Below are 22417 nucleotides of genomic sequence, written 5' to 3'. Positions count from 1 at the left end.
TAAGATATTAAATGCCCCCACTCTTATACAACAGTTAAACCTTCATCAATGTCTACTAAAATATGATTAGGTGTAAAACTTGGTGTGATGATACTGTGGTGTAAATATGAAACTAATCTGTTGAGGGGGTCTCAAGGTATGTCCTTTGTTTGGAACAGGACAGGTGACCTTTGACCTTTTAACCTTAACCAATAGCCACCAGAATGTAATCTGGTGTAGAACTTGGTGTTATGATTGCTATGGTGTGAATATGAACCAAATTTGTAGATTTGGCATGTGACGCAGATGGACATGGTAACACTATATGCCATCCTGATGTAGACCATACCTGGAAGTAATAAAGTTCATTTCATTTGATAGAAAATATCAGAAATTAGGAGTTGACATGTTTGTACACCTATACTAAGAGACTGGTTTAAAAAGATTTGAGAAGATTACAATAAACAAAGAGCAATGATTTAAAAAAAAAATCAAAATGCTGATATGGAAATTACACCTTCATATGGTTTTATTGCCTACTAGGCTTCAGAGATCATCGAACGAAAGTTGTCAAAGATAACATAGCTCCCTGGGATCGACACCAATCCCCCAGGAAGGGCTTCACCATTGACAGCCCGGGCGGCTTCATTTCAAAACCTGGCAGCCCAGCGGTCTGTCAAGATTAACTTAGTGTCAACCGCTGGCTCCTCGAGTGGGTTGAAATTCAGAATTAGTTTTTCAAAAGTAGGTCAATGGTCAGTCAAGGTCAGCGAGTTTGCATTAGTATCAATGGAAAGTTCTTGTCAAAAGGAGCACATATGTGAAACACCAGAGTTGTATCCTCATTAGTATTGACACAACACTGTCCTGACAAGCTAAAAACTAGAATAAGATCCCCAAAGAAATGCAGCAATAAACAAAAGTCAGCAACTTTGTGGGGGGAAAAAAAGTTGTTAAATCATAATCCCAATCAGGAAAACAGCTATATAATCATATCATTACTTTACTTCCTGCCAAGTTTAAAAGAGGTTGGTTTAAAATAGAGAGGAGATCTTCAGACAAACTGAAGTTCAGACTGGACGGACAGACCATACCATAATTGTACCAAATTTTGATGGATATACAGCAAAAACGAAATAAGAGGAAGTGTAAAACAAATTTAATTTTGAAGAAATGAAGCTAGCAATACAAATTACACACACATTCACATTTTTTTCTTTTTGATGACATGCGGTAAATCATATTTTCCACGTACACAACATAATTTTACTCCTGGAACATCCTGAAGTCTGCCTCCTTTCAGTAGCACTATAGTATGCTCCTGGAGATTGTGTCCCTCATAAGGAACGTAGGCTGTAGTCTCAATACCATTACTTAGTTTCACTCTCACACATTTCCTGGAGGCAGAATTTGGTTTCTTCGGCTTTTTGATAAGGGTTTTTAATACTAGACCTCTTTTATAAGCATTTCCGCCAAGAATACCATACTTCTTCTTTTTCAACTTCTTTGGTTTTCCTCTTCTATGCAATTGGCCTAATGTCATATTGCACTGTAATGAGATTTGTGGAAGGTGGTATTTCTGACATATTCTACGAACACAGTTGCTTGTATTGCTGCCAATTAACTGTGTTGACAGACTTCGTGAGAAAGGACTTCCAGATGCAAAATTCATCTTTATACCTAAAATAGAAATTTATTAACAAATTTAGAACAAAATCTGTATACCAAGGTGTAACATCTATAATCAATAAATCTTCATTGGATGACATCTGAGTAACCACAACAATCCGTCTTCCACATAATTAGATAGAGCTGAATACAGATTGAATAGTAAACATTTTACAGACTATTGTCTAATGCAACGTAACAGAAAATTATACAACAGGCCATGTAAGCGGTATTGTAGCGGAACTGGACCGTGTCGATCATCAGCAATGATGAGGTAGCTCAATTGGTAGAGCATCTGGCTAGTGTACGGAAATCCAGGGTTTGAACCCCGGTCTGACTGCATTTTTCCACTCCTACTACATTTGGTGCCTGTGACCAAACCTTGTGAAGCTGGGACCTCCGAACACTATCCAGATGCTTTACCAATTGAGCTACCTCATTGCCGATGATCAGCCCGATCCTGTTCCGCTACAGTCCCTTGATAGATGTCTGATTATGTTACCATTCATATCGTCATTCTTAACTTTCATTTTAAAATATTTGCTTTTTCTTAAACAGGGCATCAAAGACAATACTAATCCCCTCATGTAATTCATTAAAAATCAAATTTCATGGAATCAAATACAAAATAAAAGATGGCAAAGTGAGGGTTCCATTGGAGTTATGTACATATATACGGGTAGATCCCTTATATGTCCTCCATGACTTGTTATTAGGAGATAATGACCACCATTCACAATTTGATTTTAAAATTAATGTCTATATTATTTATATTGATCGAAGAATGACCCATAGGATCTCTTCCTTTGGTTTAGCACTACTGTACATGTGATCATTTACACTCAAAAAATCAAATCTGATATCAAAATATTTTACCTGACATCATCCCATTCTTGACTTGCGAGTGTTGCGTTACTTTTGGAAGACATCTTACAGACAAAGAAGCAAACTGTCGACACACACCCAGCAGTGCCATCATCTCCTGTAAGTACAACACACAAAATTAGAAATCCAGTATGTATTGAAGAAACCATTTTCAAACCTAATTTGGTATTTTTTAACATCCTTTCAACAGGTAAGGTCATTTAAGGACATATGCTAACTATAACTGTAAAAGTACGGAGTATAGGCAGGGATCGACACTAACAGTAGCCCGGCAGCCCTGGGCTGCTGGAAGCCAACATTTTCAGCCAAATGTTTAATGATCAACTGAAGTTTTCTTCATTTACTTCAATAATTTTATTTTCAAAACTTTTTTCATGAAACCCTTTGGTATAATATCTAAACAAATTTATGCTCAGAATGAACTTGAATGCAGGAAACTGCATCTAGAATATTCAATTTTTTTTCTCAGTGTTGGGGTTAGAGACTGGAGGGACAATGCTCCCAAATCCCCCAAGAGGGGCATCACCTTTGGCAGCCCGGGCTGCCTCATTCCAAAACCTGGCAGCCCGGCAGTCTGTCAAGGTGGTTAAGTTAGTGTCAACCCCTGATAGGTCACCTTAATAGCTCAGGCTAGTGGAAATTTTTCTTTAGCCTTGTGGTAGGATGTTTGCCTTGAGAGCGAAAGGTGGCTGGTTTGAGCCCCAGAGCGGGCAGGGTATTTTTCATTACTCCTTCCTATTACAGATTTGGTGCCGATGACATCTCCCAGTGAAAGCTACAGGAGATTGAGAGACTTCCTTGGAGCTAAAGGGACTTGGGTTGTGGCTGTCTTCGGGGGCAAAGACCTTGAAAAGGAGGGAATATTGTAAAAGTAGAGAGTATAAGTTGCCTTACTAGCTCAGACTAGCGTGAATTTCACTTTAGCTAAGCTTTAGGATGATTGCCTTGAGAAGGAAAGGTTGCTAGTTCGAGCCCCCAATGTGGACAGAGTAGTTTTCATTTCTCCTTCCTATTACATAACAACGCAGCATACAGGGAAAAACTAGGCTTTAGGGGAAGAACTCCTCTGTAGAAATATTAGGGAAATATAGAGTTAGCAATTAAGCTACCAAGAGGACTTTTTTTGTATAGCTATAAATGCAAAATGGTACATATTGGGACCATATTTGGTGTGTTTGTACAACAAACTTGAGCATAAAAGAGATTGAATTTAACAGGATAATACAATTCTGACAAGCTTAAGTGATATTGAAAAATGATTTGCGAGAAAAAGGGGAGTTTTAAGCGGAAAATGCAGAAATACGGTTGATTTTTGTGGAGGGGAGTTTAACCCATAAATGGCAGCAAAATTAACCTGGATTGGTCTTTGGCATGACAGACTCAGTTGAAATGAACTTACTGTATCAAACAGGTTTATTTTGGGTGTATGTGATTTTCGCTATAGTTGGAAAAAGGAGACAATGTTGTATTTTATGTGCTAATTCCTAGTCTGCTAAATATTGAGGAAATGATATGTAGAGTGGTGACTACACATAATTGACTACAAATTGATTGATCATTATAGACAGGTGACTACATATGTTGTTGGATATATGGTCACTATCTACAGGTGACTATATTATGTTGTTGGATATATGGTCATTATCGACAGGTGACTATGTTATGTTGTTGTTGGATATATGGTCACCATCGACAGGTGACTATATTATACTGTTGGGTACATGATGGTGATCATTACAGACAGGTGACTACATTTTATATTATATTGTTGGATATATGATGGTGGTCACCATAGACAGATGACGATTATGTTGTTGGATATATGATGTCGGTCACTCTAGACAGGTAATTATATTATCTTGCTGGATACATGATGGTGGTCACTATAGACAGGTGACTATATTATATTGTTGGATATATGATGGTGGTCACTATAGAGTTAGACAGGTGACTATATACTGTTGATGGATACATTATGATGGTCACTATAGACAGATGACTAGTATGTTGATGGATACAAGATGGTGGTCACTATAGACAGGTAACTATTGTTGATGGATACAAGATGGTGGTCACTATAGACAGGTGATCATAACACGTTTATTAATACATGATAGTCACCATAGACAGCACTCAAGCAATATTAGAAGTTTAAAACGGCTGAAGACATCTGTCCTCTTACACCAGTTTAGGAGTACTATATACTGGTGGATACATGTTTGTGGTCATTAAAGACAAGTGACTTCACTCTAACATATAGCACTATTGGCACACTTGTGCAGGTAATTATTTGTATATTTTGTTCAGCAGTGTCAGCTCCGGTATTTTACAGAGGTCACTATCAAAAGACGGGTAACAGCACGTCGAGGGTTGAAACTGGCACGGTTTATGTTTTGTTGAACTGGAAATAATCAGCTAGACTATCATACCAAAAAAATTGTGGATTGTGTCTTTAGAAATTCATGAGATATTGAATCTTACCAGCCCGCAATAACTCGTTCGTCCGTCGAGCCTGCTATCTGGGTGTTTTAGATGCTTGTTTGGTATGTGTGAATCCCTATCAAGTTCAAACATCGAAAAGGCAAGATTCGGGGAGAAACTAGTTATATGAAATCAAAATGAGACTTAAGATACAAAAGAACCGTCTTTGGAGTACAAAAATGGTTTTCAATCTCAAAATATAACATTACTAATTCAAACCCTCGAATAAAAAATCGAAACTTGGCTATATAAAGTTAAACATTAAGAAATTAAATTTGCTCTTAACATATGCTCCCTTCCCCACGAACCTTGCGGTCAAAGTAGCAGAAGGGTGCACTTGCTTGTGGTTAATTTTAGACAGTTTGAGTCCAAGCAAGTAATGACGTCCACTACAATGGACGGCAAACAAAGAAGTCCATATGCCTTGGCCCTTATGCAGTTTTCTGCAGGGGGTTGTGCAGGTAATTATTTGTATATTTTGTTATTTGTTTGTGCAGTTACTAACTAGGTACATGTAGGTGCGTTTAAGGATGCGCTCCCCGTTTTATTGTGTAATATTTAGTTTTCCAATGTAAGTTCAATTTATGTGTAAAGGTAACCTGATGAATCATAGCAACATCTTAGAATAAATATTTTTCTTATCTGATGAACTTACTATTATTTTCTGTAATATAAAGTAGACTAATATAAGAGTTGTGTCCCCTCTAAGAATTAAAAAAACAACATTTTGACAGCGCCCTATCTCCAGAAAATGCCCAACATGCTGTGTTGAAACCTTTTATATTTTGCTTCTCAGATGTTGGTCTTGGCCAGGTGAGATTGAAAGTTGCTTTGCATATGCGATTTTGGGAATTTATTATGAATTTTAATGTTATAATGAAACATATAGCGAAGCTAATTGTGGTCTTAGTCCTAATATTACACCCTTGGGGAATCTAAAATACAATATGCGTCAAGCATAAATATCAATGATTTTCTGTTTAACCATTTAAAACATTGTTGAATTAAAGTATGAAAAAAAGTTCAGTTATAACCATTTCAATATAACCTAGACATACTGTAATAGTGTCAAGAAAAAAATGGAGATATACTCATAAATGATGTCAAAGAGCAGAGACCTATACTATATAGGTCTCTGCAAAGAGTTAGGAATAAATTTCTCTTACTGAATCTTACTTTTTCTAAACCCCAAATGTTTTTTTCACAACATAGATAAGGATCAACCATGCATCATTTCAAACCGTCTGAAAATGCTAAAATAAAGAAAATAAAAAAGCATACAGCTATAGATAATTTAAATCAGCATTATTGGTACTTTAGGTTTTGTGGAAGTGTCAATCATGCACCCTCTGGATTTGGTAAAAACAAGATTACAGATCCAGCGTGGCCCTGAAGACCCTAACAGATATACCTCTCTGGCCGACTGTTTCCGTAAAATGTACCGACAAGAAGGGTAAGTAAAACAGACAGAGTTACTAAGTAATGAATAGATTGTAGTATGAACCTTACAATACATGTACATCCTACCAGAAGAAAAAAAGATCCTTTTCACAAGAAGAAAATGATCTCTATGTGAATTTGTAGTCTGGGGCTCATTTATACTCTGGTATATTGGAAACTTGATGCTTTAATGCGTACATAAATCCCCAATAACGGCTAAGAGAAGCATTGTCCAAGTAGTAAAAAATTGGTATTGGTAGGAATCTTTGATGGGTATATATACAATGATATTCATTATTGTTGAAGCAAAATTGTCTGGGTTATTCGACAGCTGGATAACCATGATATCAGTTAAAAAAATGAGACCCCTGACTGCAATGTACATGGACATATTTTTTTCTTGTGGAAAGAATTTGTTTTCTTCTGGTAGTATAATATGCCTAATTGATCAAATATTATACTGAGGCAGCCATTGGTTTTCTATATGTATATCCATGCATTTCATTTGAAACAATGGCCGTAGGATCTGTAGCACTATATATTACATGAAAGATAACTTTGTTGATATTATTCTTGTTATTGAATATCTCAAGACACAAACCACATGGTCTCTACCTTTTACATGTGACAGAGCCTTATCATTCTACAAGGGCATACTGCCTCCTCTGATGGCAGAGACACCAAAAAGAGCTGTCAAATTCTTCACCTTTGAACAATACAAAAGCATGTTTGCATATGGCTCCTACCTCCCAGAATCTGCTGTAAGTGTATCCTCATTGTACTGTATATTTATGTGACTATTTTAAAATTATTTCTAACGTTAAATTTAGTCAGGAAGTAAGATGTTAAGTGACTTTTAAATTATCATATTAATTAATATATTGATGTAAGTTCTCAGGTTATAATTATTTTACTATAAATGTATTTAAAAATTTTCCGAAAAGATTGTTTACTTTTGATTATTCAACTGAACAATAATTTTATTCCAATTGTAGATATTCACACTGGCAGGACTATGTTCTGGCCTAACAGAAGCATTTGTTATCAATCCCTTTGAAGTTGTGAAAGTGAAATTACAGGCAGAACGTAGCACATTTACAGAGGTAAATACATTTTACAAATGTATCCGTTATATGTAGGTATATATGTAGGTATGTGTTATATGGATGAATTTATTTTGCACTTTTATTGGGTGTTTCTGTTTGTATAGACATGATTTCTTAGTGTTATAATGTGTATTAACTTAATGTGGAGAATGTTTACATTATATAATGGCAGCAGATAAACTTATTGTACTTACTGTAATGTGTGAACTACTTTGAGACAGCTGTGTTGCTGTGATATAGCTGTATATACAACTCGAAATTATTATTATTACTATATTGCTAGATGATATTCTTGAATACATGTATGTATTTTGGAATATATTTTCTACAGGGAAGCCTCAGGAAAGTGCATTAATCGAAAGGCCTCAATTTGTCTGAAGAATTAATTTTATTGATTGTTAATTATTGAAAGTCGTACCCCAAAACTGGGAATTGGCAAGCATGCATGAAATAAAATCTATTGTTTTCATTTCAAAAACAACAGTTAAAGGACTATCACTACTAAAACCTAATTGTTGTAATAGTCATGGATAGGGTTGTCAGAATCCTTGGGAAAAGAAACAAAGAAAATTGAAATGTTTGAAAGAAAACAACTGTATGCCATTAGCACTTTTTTTTGTAAAAACTTCCATGAACTGTACACTTACAGCAAAAGGGCACCATAGCTACTGCCAAGGAAATCTTAGCTCAGGATGGCTTTGGTAAACGAGGGTTGAACAAGGGTCTCACATCCACCCTAGGGAGACATGGGGTCTTCAACATGATCTACTTCAGTTTCTACCATAATGTCAAGGCCATGGTTCCTGAGTATGAGGTATGGTTATATATTTATTTAGTATCTACCACTGTTCACCAATGAATTTATAGTTTATCAATAAAGGGAGATTATCTGATTATCTCCCTTTGTCAAATACTTGTTATTCAATACCGGTGTCATATAAGATAAGTATCCCCCATAGGATTTGTATCCGGATACTAAAACTGGCCATAGGATTTGTATCCCCCCCATAGGAAAAGTATCCCCCCTATTCATATGAAACCTTATCTGTATACGAGTGTTCAATACAATGAATTTATATACTAGAAAGTATTAATGAACTCTTTTTTTGATAATTGGAGGATTAAAGGAGTTTTTAAGATATTGGGAGAATGGACTGCAGGGGTGTATGTTTTATATACAGACTTATCTATTTAATCATGACATGTCAATTTAAGTGACAGCAAATATGATATAAACAATTTGCAGTGGTTCCCTGTTCACTTTTATATATGTGTTCCTCTCTGCATAACTGGTGACTCTTACACCTAGGTGTATATAATGATTGTCATCAAAGACAATTAGGGAGGGGTGGTGAGCAGTCATGCATGGGGTCAGGGTGTGATGTACACACAATCAGCAGGATGGCCATGGACTTGACAGGTGTGAATTTATTGTGGATGATGTGTGTTATGACAAAGTCTTAAACTTATAAATATTAGGATTTGGTTTGGTTTAAAGAAAATAGCTCATAGAGATTTAGGTTTTTTTTATTTAAACATTTATTACCATTATCATATTGTCCAAATTTCTTTAGTATTAATTATTATTATATATAATCTATAAATATAAGTTATTACCTAGTACTGTGTGATATCAATGAATATTTAATAATGGCTTTGATTTATTAAATGTATATATATATATACATACCATTTTTTCCAATTTCCAGAAAGACATGGATTTTTACATCAACAATTAAAAAAAAATTAAGTTTTTGCTGGTTCGTTTCAATATGGTTTTCTCCATTCACAACTTGACAAGATAAATTGGATGCATACAATATTAACAAAACAAAAATAAGCTATCTTTTAACATCCTTTCTTTAACATAAATATGCTGATTTCTATAGCCATAGCATTTGTATCCCCTCATTTGTTAATTACTGAAGTTAATTTCTATAACAGTAGAATTTGTATCCCCCCTACTTTATGTCATTTAATCTGATTTCTATAGCTGTAGGAATTGTATCCCCCCTACTTGATGTCATTAAAGCTGATTTCTATAGCCATAGGATTTGTATCCCCCCTACTTTATGTCATTTAATCTGTTTTCTATAGCCATATGATTTGTATCCCCCCTACTTTATGTCATATTAGTTGATTTCTATACCATAGGATTTGTATCCCCCCTACTTTATGTCATTTAATCTGATTTCTATAGCTGTAGGAATTGTATCCCCCCTACTTGATGTCATTAAAGCTGATTTCTATAGCCATAGGATTTGTATCCCCCCTACTTTATGTCATTTAATCTGTTTTCTATAGCCATATGATTTGTATCCCCCCTACTTTATGTCATATTAGTTGATTTCTATACCATAGGATTTGTATCCCCCCCTACTTTATGTCATTTAATCTGATTTCTATAGCCATAGGATTTGTATCCCCCCTACTTTTTGTCAGTTAAACTGATTTCTATAGCCATAGGATTTGTATCCCCCCCCCCCCCCTACTTTATGTCATATTATTTGATTTCTATAGCCGTAGGAATTGTATCCCCCCTACTTTATGTCATTAAGGCTTATTTCTATAGCCTTAGGAATTGTATCCCCCCAACTTATGTCATATTAGTTGATTTCTATAGCCATAGGAATTGTATCCCCCCTACTTTTTGTCAGTTAAACTGATTTCTATAGCCATAGGATTTGTATCCCCCCCTACTTTATGTCATATTAGTTGATTTCTATAGCCGTAGGAATTGTATCCCCCCTACTTTATGTCATTTAGGCTGATTTCTATAGCCATAGGATTTGTATCCCCCCCTACTTTATGTCATATTAGTTGATTTCTATAGCCGTAGGATTTGTATCCCCCCTACTTTATGTCATTAAGGCTTATTTCTATAGCCGTAGGAATTGTATCCCCCCAACTTATGTCATTTCAAGATGATATCTATAGCCATAGGATTTGTATCCCCCTAACTTTATGTCATTTAGGCTGATTTCTATAGCCATAGGATTTGTATCCCCCCCTACTTTATGTCATATTAGTTGATTTCTATAGCCGTAGGAATTGTATCCCCCCTACTTTATGTCATTTAGGCTGATTTCTATAGCCATAGGATTTGTATCCCCCCTACTTTATGTCATTAAGGCTTATTTCTATAGCCATAGGATTTGTATCCCCCCCTACTTTGTCATATTAGTTGATTTCTATAGCCGTAGGAATTGTATCCCCCCTACTTTATGTCATTTAGGCTGATTTCTATAGCCATAGGAATTGTATCCCCCCTACTTTATGTCATTAAGGCTTATTTCTATAGCCGTAGGAATTGTATCCCCCCAACTTATGTCATTTCAAGATGATTTCTATAGCCATAGGAATTGTATCCCCCTAACTTTATGTCATTTAGGCTGATTTCTATAGCCATAGGAATTGTATCCCCCCTACTTTATGTCATTTAATCTGATTTCTATAGCCATAGGATTTGTATCCCCCCTAATTTTTGTCAGTTAAACTGATTTCTATAGCCATAGGATTTGTATCCCCCCCCCCCCCCCCCCCCCCTACTTTATGTCATATTATTTGATTTCTATAGCCGTAGGAATTGTATCCCCCCTACTTTATGTCATTAAGGCTTATTTCTATAGCCTTAGGAATTGTATCCCCCCAACTTATGTCATATTAGTTGATTTCTATAGCCATAGGAATTGTATCCCCCCTACTTTTTGTCAGTTAAACTGATTTCTATAGCCATAGGATTTGTATCCCCCCCTACTTTATGTCATATTAGTTGATTTCTATAGCCGTAGGAATTGTATCCCCCCTACTTTATGTCATTTAGGCTGATTTCTATAGCCATAGGATTTGTATCCCCCCCTACTTTATGTCATATTAGTTGATTTCTATAGCCGTAGGATTTGTATCAACCCTACTTTACAACATGGAAATATCGCCAACCTGTTAACGTCATTCGTGAATTTAAAGTCATTTAGAATTCAGAATTCGCAAAATTATATATCCGCGAAATTATATATCCGCGAATAACTGACAAAGTAGGGGGGATACAATTCCTACGGCTATAGAAATAAGCTTAACTGACATAAAGTTTGGGGGATACAAATCCTACAGCTATAGAAATCAGCTTAACTGACATAAAGTAGGGGGGATACAATTCCTATGGCTATAGAAATCAGTTTCAATGACATAAAGTAGGGGTATACAAATTCTTATGGCTATAGAAATCAACAAATATGACATAAAGTAGGGGGGGGATACAATTCCTACGGCTATAGAAATCAGATTAAATGACATAAAGTAGGGGGGATACAATTCCTACGGCTATAGAAAACAGATTAAATGACATAAAGTAGGGGGGATACAATTCCTATGGCTATAGAAATCAGCTTATATGACATAAAGTAGGGGGGATACAAATCCTATGGCTATAGAAATCAGATAAAATGACATAAAGTAGGGGGGATACAAATCCTATGGCTATAGAAATCAGCCTAAATGACATAAAGTTGGGGGAATACAAATCCTATGGCTATAGAAAACAGATTAAATGACATAAAGTAGGGGGGATACAATTCCTATGGCTATAGAAATCAGTTTCAATGACATAAAGTAGGGGGGATACAAATCCTATGGCTATAGAAATCAGATAAAATGACATAAAGTAGGGGGGATACAAATCCTATGGCTATAGAAATCAGCCTAAATGACATAAAGTTGGGGGAATACAAATCCTATGGCTATAGAAATCAGCTTAACTGACATAAAGTAGGGGGGATACAAATCCTATGGCTATAGAAATCAGCTTAACTGACATAAAGTAGGGGGGATACAAATCCTACAGCTATAGAAATCAGCTTAACTGACATAAAGTAGGGGGGATACAATTCCTATGGCTATAGAAATCAGTTTCAATGACATAAAGTAGGGGTATACAAATTCTTATGGCTATAGAAATCAACAAATATGACATAAAGTAGGGGGGGGATACAATTCCTATGGCTATAGAAATCAGCTTATATGACATAAAGTAGGGGGGATACAATTCCTACGGCTATAGAAAACAGATTAAATGACATAAAGTAGGGGGGATACAATTCCTATGGCTATAGAAATCAGCTTATATGACATAAAGTAGGGGGGATACAAATCCTACGGCTATAGAAATCAGATTAAATGACATAAAGTAGGGGGGATACAATTCCTATGGCTATAGAAATCAGCTTATATGACATAAAGTAGGGGGGATACAAATCCTACGGCTATAGAAATCAGATTAAATGACATAAAGTAGGGGGGATACAATTCCTATGGCTATAGAAATCAGCTTAACTGACATAAAGTAGGGGGGATACAAATCCTATGGTATAGAAATCAGCTTATATGACATAAAGTAGGGGGGATACAAATCCTACGGCTATAGAAATCAGATTAAATGACATAAAGTAGGGGGGATACAATTCCTATGGCTATAGAAATCAGCTTAACTGACATAAAGTAGGGGGGATACAAATCCTATGGTATAGAAATCAACTAATATGACATAAAGTAGGGGGGATACAATTCCTACGGCTGTAGAAATCAGATTAAATGACATAAAGTAGGGGGGATACAATTCCTATGGCTATAGAAATCAGTTTCAATGACATAAAGTAGGGGGGATACAAATCCTATGGCTATAGAAATCAGCTTATATGACATAAAGTAGGGGGATACAAATCCTATGGCTATAGAAATCAACTAATATGACATAAATTAGGGGGGATACAAATCCTATGGCTATAGAAAACATATTAAATGGCATAAAGTAGGGGGGATACAATTCCTATGGCTATAGAAATCAGATTAAATGACAAAGTAGGGGGGATACAAATCCTATGGCTATAGAAATCAGCTTAACTGACATAAAGTAGGGGGGATACAATTCCTATGGCTATAGAAATCAGTTTCAATGACATAAAGTAGGGGGGATACAAATCCTATGGCTATAGAAATCAGATAAAATGACATAAAGTAGGGGGGATACAAATCCTATGGCTATAGAAATCAGCCTAAATGACATAAAGTTGGGGGAATACAAATCCTATGGCTATAGAAATCAGCTTAACTGACATAAAGTAGGGGGGATACAAATCCTATGGCTATAGAAATCAGCTTAACTGACATAAAGTAGGGGGGATACAAATCCTATGGCTATAGAAATCAGCTTAACTGACATAAAGTAGGGGGGATACAATTCCTATGGCTATAGAAATCAGTTTCAATGACATAAAGTAGGGGGGATACAAATCCTATGGCTATAGAAATCAGATTAAATGACATAAAGTAGGGGGGATACAAATCCTATGGCTATAGAAATCAGCCTAAATGACATAAAGTAGGGGGGATACAATTCCTATGGCTATAGAAATCAGCCTAAATGACATAAAGTAGGGGGAATACAAATCCTATGGCTATAGAAATCAGATTAAATGACATAAAGTAGGGGGAATACAAATCCTATGGCTATAGAAATCAGCTTAACTGACATAAAGTAGGGGGGATACAATTCCTATGGCTATAGAAATCAGCCTAAATGACATAAAGTAGGGGGGATACAAATCCTATGGCTATAGAAATCAGCCTTAATGACATAAAGTAGGGGGGATACAAATCCTATGGCTAGAAATCAGATTAAATGACATAAAATAGGGGGGATACAAATCCTATGGCTATAGAAATCAACTTAAATGACATAAATTAGGGGGGATACAAATCCTATGGCTATAGAAATCAACTTAAATGACATAAAGTAGGGGGGATACAAATCCTATGGCTATAAAAATCAGCCGAAATAACATAACGTAGGGGGGATACCAATCCTATGGCTATAAAAGTCAGTTTCAATGACATAAAGTAGGGGGGGGATACAAATCCTGTGGCTATAGAAATCAGCCGAAATAACATAACGTAGGGGGGATACCAATCCTATGGCTATAAAAGTCAGTTTCAATGACATAAAGTAGGGGGGGGGGATACAAATCCTGTGGCTATAGAAATCAGCCTAAATGACATAAAGTTAATAAAATATTGAGTAATACTTAAAGAAAAAGAAAAACTTGATAACATGTCTTTATCACTATTTTATATTGCATCTATATGCAATTCTTCAGACCATGAACATTTTTAACAATTTTGGATAGAACATATATTTGTGTCATTTGAAAATGTCCTAAATACATAATAACAAGTCAATTCTTTAATTCACTAGAAATGAAACTCAAAATTTAAAGTAATGATCACTTGAGTGATTTAAAATCTCACATCTTTATACAGCACATAGATCATGATTAATTTCCTCTTTTCAGTGGGACTCTGAAGAAAATCTGTGATTTGGTTGATGAATTCAAAGTTCATGTTGGTTGTTTTAGGTTCTTTTTAAGAATGGCTTAATGATATATTCTTTTACCCCACTCCAACATCTACATGGGTGAACAGGTGATAGGTAATAATGATTAAAACAACACTCTGTCAACTATGACAGATATTCCCTGGGGCCATCTAACAGGTTTACCTTTCCCCAAGTGACACGCACAGGGCAGACTTTATATTCAGTATAAGTTTCAATTATTACTGCTTCAGTGACTATATCAGGGTTGATCAACAATTCAAATGATTTTTAACAGTTTTGAAATAATTCATCAATTTTATTGAATAGTGAAAGAGAAAAAAAAATGAAATTATCTGATAATACTTTATTGTCCAACCTTTTAAAGCAGTTAAATGGTAAAAAAAACATTTCCAAAATTCTTACATTGTTACCTTATGATAAATTTTAGGGGGGGGATACAATTCCTATGGGGGGGATACTTATCCTATGGCCATTTATTGTATCCGGATACTTATCCTATGGCCATATATTGTACCCGGATACTAATCCTATGGCCTGTTTTAGTATCCGGGTACTTATCCTATGGGGGATACAAATCCCACATGACACCGGTATTGCTTGGTTGTGTGAATTTCTATAAAGGGTGAACGGTCATGTATCAAATATACGAGGAGGTTGGTATTCCAACCAAAAGGTTAATAGTCCATTAGCAGTAAAAAAAGTTAAATGTGAATGTGCAATCTCTCTGTTTGTAGTCTCACAGAACTAATCAAGATGGGATGTCAAATTCAGATTATGATGTAAATTCTAAATGGTTTTCAATTGTCACCTGACAGAAGTGGTAACCATAGAAACAAGCAAACTGAAAAACATAGTACCAAGGGGTGGAACAATATGCCATAAAAACCCGTGTAATTTGCATGCGCATCAGTGTAATTTGCCCATCAGTGTAATTTGCCCATCAGTGTAATTTGCACTTTGGTACAGTGGTCTGATCAGTTCAAAAGAAATGCATATCATCTCCAGAGAAGAATAAGAATCTTTCAAAAATTGTCAAATCAAAGTTCCACCCTGGAAAATAAATGCATGCAGAGATGCAGAGTAATGTTACATAACATCATTAATATTAAAAAGCTCAATACAGTACATTGAATACAATACTAATTAATAGTGTAAGTACCGATACCATACATACTGCTGCATACAAGTTTTCAGATTCGTCCTTTAATATTTCTAGGATAAGAGGCTTGACCTGATGCGAAGATTTGCCATTGGGTTGTGTTCTGGTGTTCTAGCTTCATGTATAAACATTCCATTTGATGTGGCCAAAAGTAGAATCCAAGGTCCCCAGCCCGTCCCAGGTCAAATCAAGTACCGCACCTGCTTCGCCACAATAAGGACTGTATATGCAGAGGAAGGGTGAGTAGATAAAGTATACTTCAGGTTTTAATTCACATATAAAAATTAGTTTTGATTGCTGTAAATGTACATATTTTAGTGGTAATCTTAGCATTGAAAGCCTTCCGCTAAATCATGATTGCACTAGCTGTAGTTTCTGTTTATTATTTTCCATAGCAAGATCTTTGGGGTGGCCATTTTACTAAATCTGATAAAATTCAGTTGTATGCTATGATTTTATCATCATTGGATAAAGATGTTTGTCAAAGTAGCCAATATTTGAAATGGGTTCTTTCATTTGTATGTCAGTTGACATATTGGTTTGGTTTGTTTTGTTTAACGTCCTATTAACAGCCAGGGTCATTACAGTTGACAGTTGACATATACATGTATATACATGTATAACAAAAATTAAATCGGATAGATATTCCTTTCAGGTGTTGTTACCCTTGCTTATTAAAACAAATTATATGTATATTTTAATTAAATAAGATATTTGTTTTTATCTTAATTAGTGACAACATAACAACATTAGCTTCAGTAATGAATCAAAATCTGAAAGCATTTTACTGTTATATCTAATGAGATTAATTTTAGAATATGGAAAAATATTTAATTCAACAGTTACTGTATAAGATAAAAAATAGCATTATATAGGCAAGTGATGCCTGTGTCAACCATTTAACTGAACATATATAAGTATTCCAACATGTATCCTGTCATGATATTATATTAGAATAAATAGTGGCATTTTCTGGCATTGGCAAGATCTTTTGTCTTCCCCTGTTATTAAGTAGTCAATCAGAAAGATGATCTTTTGTCTTCTGTTATCAAATAAGCTGCCAGAATTTTACGGAACAAGAGGAATATACAATATCTCACCAGTTTACTTCTTTTGACTTTTAATCTCATCTCCATCCATTTCAGGTTCTTAGCTCTATATAAAGGATTGCTACCAAAGATTTTAAGACTGGGACCAGGTCAGTATTCTCTGTGTTAAAGTGCTTATGGTATTTCTCATGTAATGAAGTTATTGAGAGTAATTATATGGTACTAGAATAAAGATAGATGTCAGTTGCAATACCTACTTATGGTAATGTTGTCGCTCAGTTGCATTAATGTCAGAAACAAAAACAGCTCTGTACTATAGATATAATAATACTATAACAAAAAAAAGAAATTACCTGGTTTACTATGAGAAATAAAAAGATGTTATAAAATTTAATAATGGTGAAAGATGGGGAACCAATCTGTTGTCCGTGAAAATTTCATTCATGTATGTTTAGTATTCAGATCAAAGTCAGGTTGATCCAATGGTATCCCTCTCAAAATGAATAGTTCAATATCGTGTAGGCCCCCCCATGAACTGAAATAGTTGCACAGCCTCTTGTGTATTGAATTGATCATGGCATTGACATTTCTCTTTGCTATAGGGTTCCACTCCTCATCCAGCTCCAACGTCAACTGACTGACGTTGATTGGAGGGTTCGGCCTACATCTTATCCTTCTCTCCAACTCGTCCCATAAATATTTTTTGGGGACTGTTATCACATTCTATAACATCTTTTCATTTCCTGTAAACCGGGCAAAGTTCTGATTCCATTTCTATTTTCCATTCAGTACATATTATTTACTAAATGAGTTAATATATCATTATTCCGATCTCTTTTACAGGAGGTGCTATAATGCTGTTGGTCTATGAATATGCATTTGCCTGGATGAAACAGAATCTATGATGATCCAGTTCTTAGTGCTAAATATCTCCAGTTACTTGTAATATGATACTCCACAGATTACAAAAGCCTGTTTTTTTATAGAATTTTAGTACAGCTGTAGTTAAACAAATTAAGACATGTGTTTGTCTGAAGCTGTTTGTTACCATTCCTGTTTGTTTGTTCAAACATTGGTTACATCAAGTCTAATATATGAAGCTGACTAAACTTAGTGTCGAATATGGATGTAACCAATTTGCATTCATATGGTATGGATGTTTAAAATAAAATCTTAAATCATATGCAAACTGTACGTCACTGTACCAGATGTGGCCAAAGTAATAGGCAGAATTCAGATTGCAGTTTCAGGTCAAATTTATCAAACCCAATTGTTTATAGTATTGAAGCTTCTGTTTGGTAAATTAAAAATTCCTCGGACAATCTAACATCAGACAAATACTTGTTTCTTTATATGATAGCCTCGTGTCATGTAAAAGAGAAATGAGTCAAGAAGACACAAATCCAATAGCATTCATAGCCCTATAACTAACAGTGTATAGGGACTGCAGGGTGTATAAATTATTCTGTATGAACATATTGCATAGAGGTTGTTTATTTATTGGATTTTATTTTCACTAATAAGTCTGTCTATAACAAAGATGTGAGAGGTAGGAATTATGTCTGTATGTATAATTTATCTATACTGTATTTATCCACAATTAAGCCCCTGTCCACAAATAAGCCCCCTTCTTCATTTTTGCAATATCATCATTTTTTAAATACATTTACTAAGTAAGCTAACAGTGGTTCTCAAATAAGCAATTCCCAATACTATACCTTTATACTAAGGAAGGGGACATATTGGAGAATGAATACGGTATATATTTTTATACCAGTATGTTTGCGTGCATGTGACCATAAGAATTTATGTTTAGTATATTACAACATACTACAAGTGTGTGAGGTGTGAGTTAAGTTATTGGGAGGTCAGTTAATTTTATAGTAAACATTATGAATTGATCAATACAGTCTGTGTATAAAATGTTTGAAATAAATATTTATGTACTGATTATGTTGATACAATCAATTTTCATTGTTTATGGGTAGACATGTATTAATTATAACTGTGTGTCTGAAGTTTTTATGTTGAGAGATTCTGTGTCTGAAGTTCATTTGTAGAGAGATTGCTGATTCTATGTCTGAAGTTCATGTGTTGATGAATTATGTCTGTCTGAAGTTTATATATTGAGAGATTCTGTGTGTCTGAAGTTCATTTGATGATGGATTTTGTGTGTCTGAAGTTGATAGAAACATAATACACATTTATGTGTGTGTTAACTGTTTGTGTGGTGTGTAAAGTGGGAATTGATACCTTAAAGATACATAATACACATTTAAATGTGTAAATTGTGTGTGTGGCATGTAAAGTGAGAACTGATATGTTGATGATAATAAATTCTGTTTATGAAAAGTATGTGCCGATAAAGAATTTAATTGTTTCTTTTGATGTTGTATATAACACAGGATTTACATAATATAAACTGTGTTATTACCAACATCAGATCACCATGATATGGAATTATCATTTCAAACAACCATAGCATCGAAGGTGGCAGTATATATCATCTTTTTCATGTTTCATTATTGATCAATGAATAACATGTATGTTTCAAGAATGCTTGTACATGTATTATAAATAATACCCGGTAGCAATTCATGAAACTGTTATTTGGCCTGATGTATCACTTTTGTTAATGGTCGTCTGATAAAGTTTCAGTTTTGCTTGTAATAGTGGTTGGTATTTTATGATTTTCTGATAAGCAAATCTGTGATTTAATTATGTTGTTTTCAATGCTAGTAATTTACTTTATAAAATCAAAGGTTTTTTTTGTATAATCATTCGTAGCTACATGGTTGTAATGAAACCATAGACACACCATAACACACACAAAAATTGTTTATACATTTTAGTGCTGTTTGTACCACTAAATAGCTCAAACCACGTAAGAAAGTACACAAAAACATTTTCATGCTTTACCAAATCATTTATCATGTGAATTGGTAAAAAAATTTGAATGATAAATACCTTGTACATGTATAAAGAATTATTACTCCAAATGATCCTAACTATCTGTCTGCTTTGAAATACTGCCAGTTATTTCTTACCTACAGTATTTTAAAACAGATAGATAATCAGAATCAGTTGAATTATGAAATCATATACACGTCTGTACATTATTTTACCTGAATAGTTTTATTTTGACATACTGTAAACGTGGCTATTTTCACGGGGGTTTTAATTTCGCGATTTCGATATGTAAACTATATGCATGGGGGTAATTTTTGCGATCAATCCACCCATTTGTAGTTCAAAATTGTGCAAATTGATATAAAATAATTATGCTTCAAAAGGACTCCGAGTAATTAGCATAAATTTCCCCCAACCCCTGTGTAAATTTCCACGTTTACAGTATGTAAATTGCACGACAAAGAGCTAAAAAATAATTTGAACATTTCTTCATAAAGTTATAAGTTGATGTTCAATTGTTTTTAGAGTTTATCAGCTTTTATAATATTGAATTAGAAATACAAATCTGATGACGGTGAATGTTGAGTTTTGTAATAATATCAAAGATTTTTATATTATATACATCATGTTTTACACACAAGTTTCTATAAAACTGGAAGTATAGTGTTCAGCAACATTATAATAAATGTGTTACTTATTGGTTGTATATACATGTTACAATGTTTATTGGTTTCACAAACTTTCTGATTTTTATTCTAGTATAGCTATTGATTATTATGACCCTTTAATGACTTAATTTTATTTTTTGCTCTTCATATAAGTCTCATTTTTATGGCAGTGTTGTTTTCATGGTTTTCTCTCTGTGAGATGAACTTGAACCATTTTAACACGGCAGCTTACATTTCTGGTATAAAAATAATGCAATATATTCTTCTCTATTTGAAAATACATATGTAGCACTGTACACAATATATCAGTATTCCAGACGATACTTAGCTGTCTCAAGTGACATTTTGCATGTTGGTCAATCTAATTAAAATCAGATGTCCATTTGCACTACACTGCTCCGTATGAACATGGAGAAATGGACAGTAGCGTAGTGCAAATGTACATATGATTTTATTTAGATTGCATGTTGGTGGAAGGAGAGAGTGAAATATTTACTTCTGTATCAGGGTTAGATATATACATACAGTTTTAGAATCTGGTATGGAAAAGTATGATAATTGGCAGAGTGATATTTGTTTTCAAAAATATACATTTGTAGTCACTAACAAATTATTATAGATTATATTGATGTGTGTAGCTTCAAGCCACAAGCAATAACCTGGCCTGTCAATTCACATTCAATTTAAAGTCATAACTGTTAATTGTGTGTATTGACAGGCAAGGCTGATGCCTGTGTTTTATTAATGACCATTTATAAAAATGTAAGGTTCCTCAGGTGAAAAGTCCAACTGGTTTTTTTTAGGTGATGATAATTATTATCTCTTCCATGCAATATACATTGTGTTCTGAAACCATGAAATAGTCCAATCAGATATCAAAAATCATAATTATTACTGGGAAATAAAGCATTTGCAACCAGTTAAATGTGTTGTAACTTTTTTATTTCATGGTAACTTCATGTATTTCGAGTTTGTGATATACTAGTATATGGGAATGTGGTTATATGCTGACAACCGACCTTCTGTTACACCAGTAAGACATTCATCTGCTGTCCCTGACCTTCTGTTACACCAGTAAGACCATCATCTGTTCTCCCCGACCTTCTGTTACACCAGTAAGACCATCATCTGTCCCCGACCTTCTGTTACCCCAGTAAGACATTCATCTGCTGTCCCCGACCTTCTGTTACACCAATAAGACCATCATCTGTCCCCGACCTTCTGTTACACCAGTAAGACATCCATCATCTGTCCCCGACCTTCTATTACACCAATTAGACAATCATCTGCTGTCCCCAACCTTCTGTTACACCAGTAAGACATTCATCTATTATCCCCAACCTTCTGTTACACCAGTAAGACATTCATCTGCTGTTTCCGACCTTCTGTTACACCAGTAAGACATTCATCTGTCCCCGACCTTCTGTTACACCAGTAAGACATTCATCTACTGTCCCTGACCTTCTGTTACACCAGTAAGACATTCATCTGTCCCCGACCTTCTGTTACACCAGTAAGACATTCATCTGCTGTTCCCGACCTTCTGTTACACCAGTAAGACATTCATCTCCTGTCCCCAACCTTCTATTACACCAGTAAGACATCCATCATCTGTCCCCGACCTTCTGTTACACCAGTAAGACATTCATCTGCTGTTCCCGACCTTCTGTTATACCAGTAAGACA

At 34.8% G+C, this 22417-nt stretch overlaps 2 protein-coding genes across 2 annotated transcripts; one reads left to right on the top strand and one right to left on the bottom strand.

Moving 5' to 3' along the window:
* Positions 1-1122: 1122 nt before the first annotated feature.
* Positions 1123-5106, bottom strand: LOC117322624 (28S ribosomal protein S12, mitochondrial-like). The gene is made up of 3 exons (XM_033877563.1): positions 5014-5106; positions 2524-2629; positions 1123-1659 (listed from the first exon to the last, which is right to left on the bottom strand). The coding sequence occupies exons 1-3, from the start codon at positions 5104-5106 to the stop codon at positions 1184-1186; spliced, it is 675 nt and encodes a 224-aa protein (XP_033733454.1). The 3' UTR covers positions 1123-1183.
* A 216-nt stretch (positions 5107-5322) lies between these two features.
* Positions 5323-21652, top strand: LOC117323404 (mitochondrial 2-oxodicarboxylate carrier-like). Its single transcript, XM_033878604.1, has 8 exons — positions 5323-5474; positions 6334-6466; positions 7085-7214; positions 7449-7556; positions 8209-8373; positions 16163-16344; positions 17251-17303; positions 17998-21652. Exons 1-8 carry the CDS (start codon positions 5393-5395, stop codon positions 18057-18059), a joined length of 915 nt encoding a protein of 304 aa, XP_033734495.1. The 5' UTR covers positions 5323-5392; the 3' UTR covers positions 18060-21652.
* Positions 21653-22417: the final 765 nt, after the last annotated feature.

Source organism: Pecten maximus, chromosome 3 (genome assembly GCF_902652985.1).
Source record: "Pecten maximus chromosome 3, xPecMax1.1, whole genome shotgun sequence".
In the NCBI taxonomy this organism is placed as follows: domain Eukaryota; kingdom Metazoa; phylum Mollusca; class Bivalvia; order Pectinida; family Pectinidae; genus Pecten; species Pecten maximus.
This window is presented reverse-complemented; position numbering and strand designations above follow the sequence as displayed.